We start from the raw sequence: 2,997 nt of genomic DNA, 5'->3' as shown, positions 1-2,997 counted from the left end.
CCCCCCCAGGGACTGGCCTGGTGCTGGGTGAGGGGTTGGTGTTGCCCCGATTCCCACTTGTTCCGGCAGGGAAGGGGCCAGGACTTGCTCTGCTGTGAGGTGGCTCGCACTAACAGCCTTTTATTCCCCCCTCGCTGGCCCTGGCTGCCCACAGGCAATGGTAAGTGCCCCCCACCCCGGTCTCCCTGGGGTCTCAGACACAAGTCAAGAGGCTCTGCCCCATTAGGGCTGAACTGGGAATGCCACAGGCTGCTGAACTGGTTCCAGTCCCACTGCACAGCGGGTTGGCACTCCGCAGCGCTGGCATCACTGGGAGCTGGGCTGTCCCCACTCTCAGCCCATGCAGCCAGCACCCACCCCTGTCTGGGGTGGGGGTCTGTCCCAGGCGTTTTCCGGCCTCTGGGACCCCAAAGGAGTGCGGGAGGGACACCCCGTGCTGTGCCAGATCTGGGAACTGTGTTTCTTTCCCACAGTCCCTGGTCCAGTCCAGGAAAGCGGGAATCACGTCCGCGCTGGCCTCGAGCACCTTGAACAATGAGGAGCTGGTAGGTACTGGGGTTGGCTGGGATGTGGGGTAGTCCTGGTGGGCGGGCGTCATGGTGGGAGGGCTGAGCCCCAGCCGGCCGGGCCAGCAACGGAGATGCGGGGTCTGTGCCACACCAGCATCCTTCTCCGGCAATGCCAAAGCAGCCAGGATGCTCACGGCTGCATCTGGGGATGGTGGTGTTTGTCCTCTGCCCGGCTTGTCCGCACCCAGGGGTGACGTTGCATGTGGCCCAGCACCCGTGGATGGGGTCTCCACACCCTGCTGCACGGCTCAGCTGCCGTACGTTGCCTGAGCTTTTCTCCCCCTCCCTCTTCCGTCCTTGCACAGAAAAACCATGTTTACAAGAAGACCCTGCAAGCCTTAGTGTACCCCATCTCCTGCACGACGCCCCACAACTTTGAGGTGTGGACGGCCACCACCCCCACCTACTGCTACGAGTGCGAGGGGCTGCTCTGGGGCATCGCCCGGCAGGGCATGCGCTGCGCCGAGTGTGGCGTCAAGTGTCACGAGAAGTGCCAGGACCTGCTCAATGCCGACTGCCTGCAGAGTAAGGAGCCGTTGCCTGCGGCCTCATCCCTTCTCACTTTGGAGAGGGAGGAGGGAGGGGCCCAGGGAGAGCTGGACTCCTGCTTTGTGCACGGGGGAAGTGGCGAGCAGGGCAGATCTGTCCTGGACAGGGTGTAGACCCCTCCAGGTTTGAATCCATTCATGCGTGGTGGGCTTGGGGAGCTCTCGGCTCTCTCCTGGATGCCGCCTGCCTGCCCCGTCTCACCCATGGCTGTTTTCTCCCAGGGGCAGCAGAGAAGAGCTCCAAGCATGGAGCGGAGGACAGGACCCAGAATATCATTATGGTGCTCAAGGACCGCATGAAGATCCGGGAGCGCAACAAGCCGGAGATATTTGAGCTGATCCAGGAGGTGTTTGGGGTCACCAAGACCACACACACGCAGCAAATGAAGGCAGTGAAGCAGAGTGTCCTGGACGGCACCTCCAAATGGTCGGCCAAGATCAGCATCACGGGTAGGCACCGGTTGCGCCTGGCACCACGTGCCGTGGGGGACCACGTGGCTGTCCCCTTGCACAAGGATCCCCCTCCCGGCCCTCATCCTGCAAAGCGGCTTCAGCCCCGGGGGACACAAGGTGCCTGTTGCGGGGATCTCGGTGTGGCTGTGGCACTGACTCCTCTCTCCGTTCTCTCCGCTGTGCGTGCCGTGCATGCGCCTCGTGCGGATGGGCCTGCGTGGGTGCTGCGCCGCGCCGTGCTGCAGTCGTTTGTGCCCAGGGCCTGCAAGCAAAAGATAAGACGGGTTCCAGTGACCCGTATGTCACTGTCCAGGTTGGAAAGACAAAAAAAAGGACTAAAACAATCTACGGCAATCTCAACCCGGTCTGGGAGGAGAATTTCCATTTGTAAGTTCCCCCCTGGCCCCTCCGTCCCCCTTCCTGGCCACTCGCGGTCATGCTGGGCTGCGCTGGCTGCCGGCACGTCCCTGCGGGGTGGTGGGGACCCTCATCCTGCCCCAGTTGAGGGTGGAGCGGGGCTGCTGGGGTCACTGGGAGTGCTGGTTTTGTGCCATGGAGGGTTTGGCTCCCAGCGATGGGGATTGATCCAGGCTGTGTTGGGGCTGCCTGGGCACGGTGCGGAGCCCCGCTGAGCCCACCGGGGAGGGTTGGTGTCCCCATATCCACTCTCTTCCCCAGTTCCTGCCCAGTGCTGGGATGGTCCCTCTTGTTTAAGGAAGCAGAGGCTGTGGAGAGGCTGGAAAGGTTTCCCTGCTCATCCCGGGGCTTGCCCCTTTTCGCCTCCCCAGCGAGTGCCATAACTCCTCCGACCGCATCAAGGTCCGCGTCTGGGATGAAGACGACGACATCAAGTCCCGTGTCAAGCAGCGCTTCAAGAGGGAGTCCGACGACTTCCTGGGCCAGACAATCATCGAGGTCCGGACCCTGAGCGGGGAGATGGACGTCTGGTACAACCTCGGTAACTGGCTGCCCCAGCAAGGTCCACTTGGGCTGGGATCCTGCACTCCCGGGGGGACATGCTGCCAGCCCTGGCGTAAAGGCTATTTCAGCATATTAGTATAGGGTCTGCTGTTAAAAACACTTAATATCAAAAGCCATTGGGATCAAATGTTTTCCCAGGATCATTCTCAAAACCCTTTGCCCAGGAGATTTGGAGCACTAGCCCTCTGCAGAGGGGAAACTGAGGCACGGAGAGGCCACGTCTCTGTAGTGCCTGGAGATATGGCCAAATCCCTCTCCGCAATGCCTTGGTTGCATTGTACCCTGGCCTGGCTGCACTCGGTGCTGCGTCCCCCTGGCCCCGGCCCCAAGAGCCCCTCTGTGCCGGAGCCGTCTGCCCCTCTTTGGGGCCAGGAGTGAGCAGAGTTGCCTCACATCTCGTCCCCCTCCCTGTACCCCCGCAGACAAGCGGACAGACAAGCCAGCTG

At 61.9% G+C, this 2,997-nt stretch overlaps 1 protein-coding gene across 1 annotated transcript in view; it reads left to right on the top strand.

Annotated features, from left to right (window-relative positions):
• Positions 1 to 473: 473 nt before the first annotated feature.
• Positions 474 to 2,997, top strand: part of LOC104081489 (protein unc-13 homolog A-like) — a gene marked incomplete at both ends in the record, with an annotated part of 3,307 nt that continues 783 nt past the window's right edge. Inside the window, 5 exons of the mRNA XM_009584256.1 lie at positions 474 to 545; positions 875 to 1,094; positions 1,340 to 1,567; positions 1,816 to 1,957; positions 2,359 to 2,512. Of these exons, the coding sequence (XP_009582551.1) occupies positions 474 to 545; positions 875 to 1,094; positions 1,340 to 1,567; positions 1,816 to 1,957; positions 2,359 to 2,512 (816 nt within the window). The remainder of the gene's footprint in view (positions 546 to 874; positions 1,095 to 1,339; positions 1,568 to 1,815; positions 1,958 to 2,358; positions 2,513 to 2,997) is intronic.

The sequence above is a fragment of the Fulmarus glacialis genome, unplaced genomic scaffold (genome assembly GCF_000690835.1).
Source record: "Fulmarus glacialis isolate BGI_N327 unplaced genomic scaffold, ASM69083v1 scaffold25848, whole genome shotgun sequence".
Classification (NCBI taxonomy): Eukaryota; Metazoa; Chordata; class Aves; order Procellariiformes; family Procellariidae; genus Fulmarus; species Fulmarus glacialis.
Note: the sequence above shows the minus strand (reverse complement) of the source record. Positions and strands in the feature narration are given on the sequence as shown.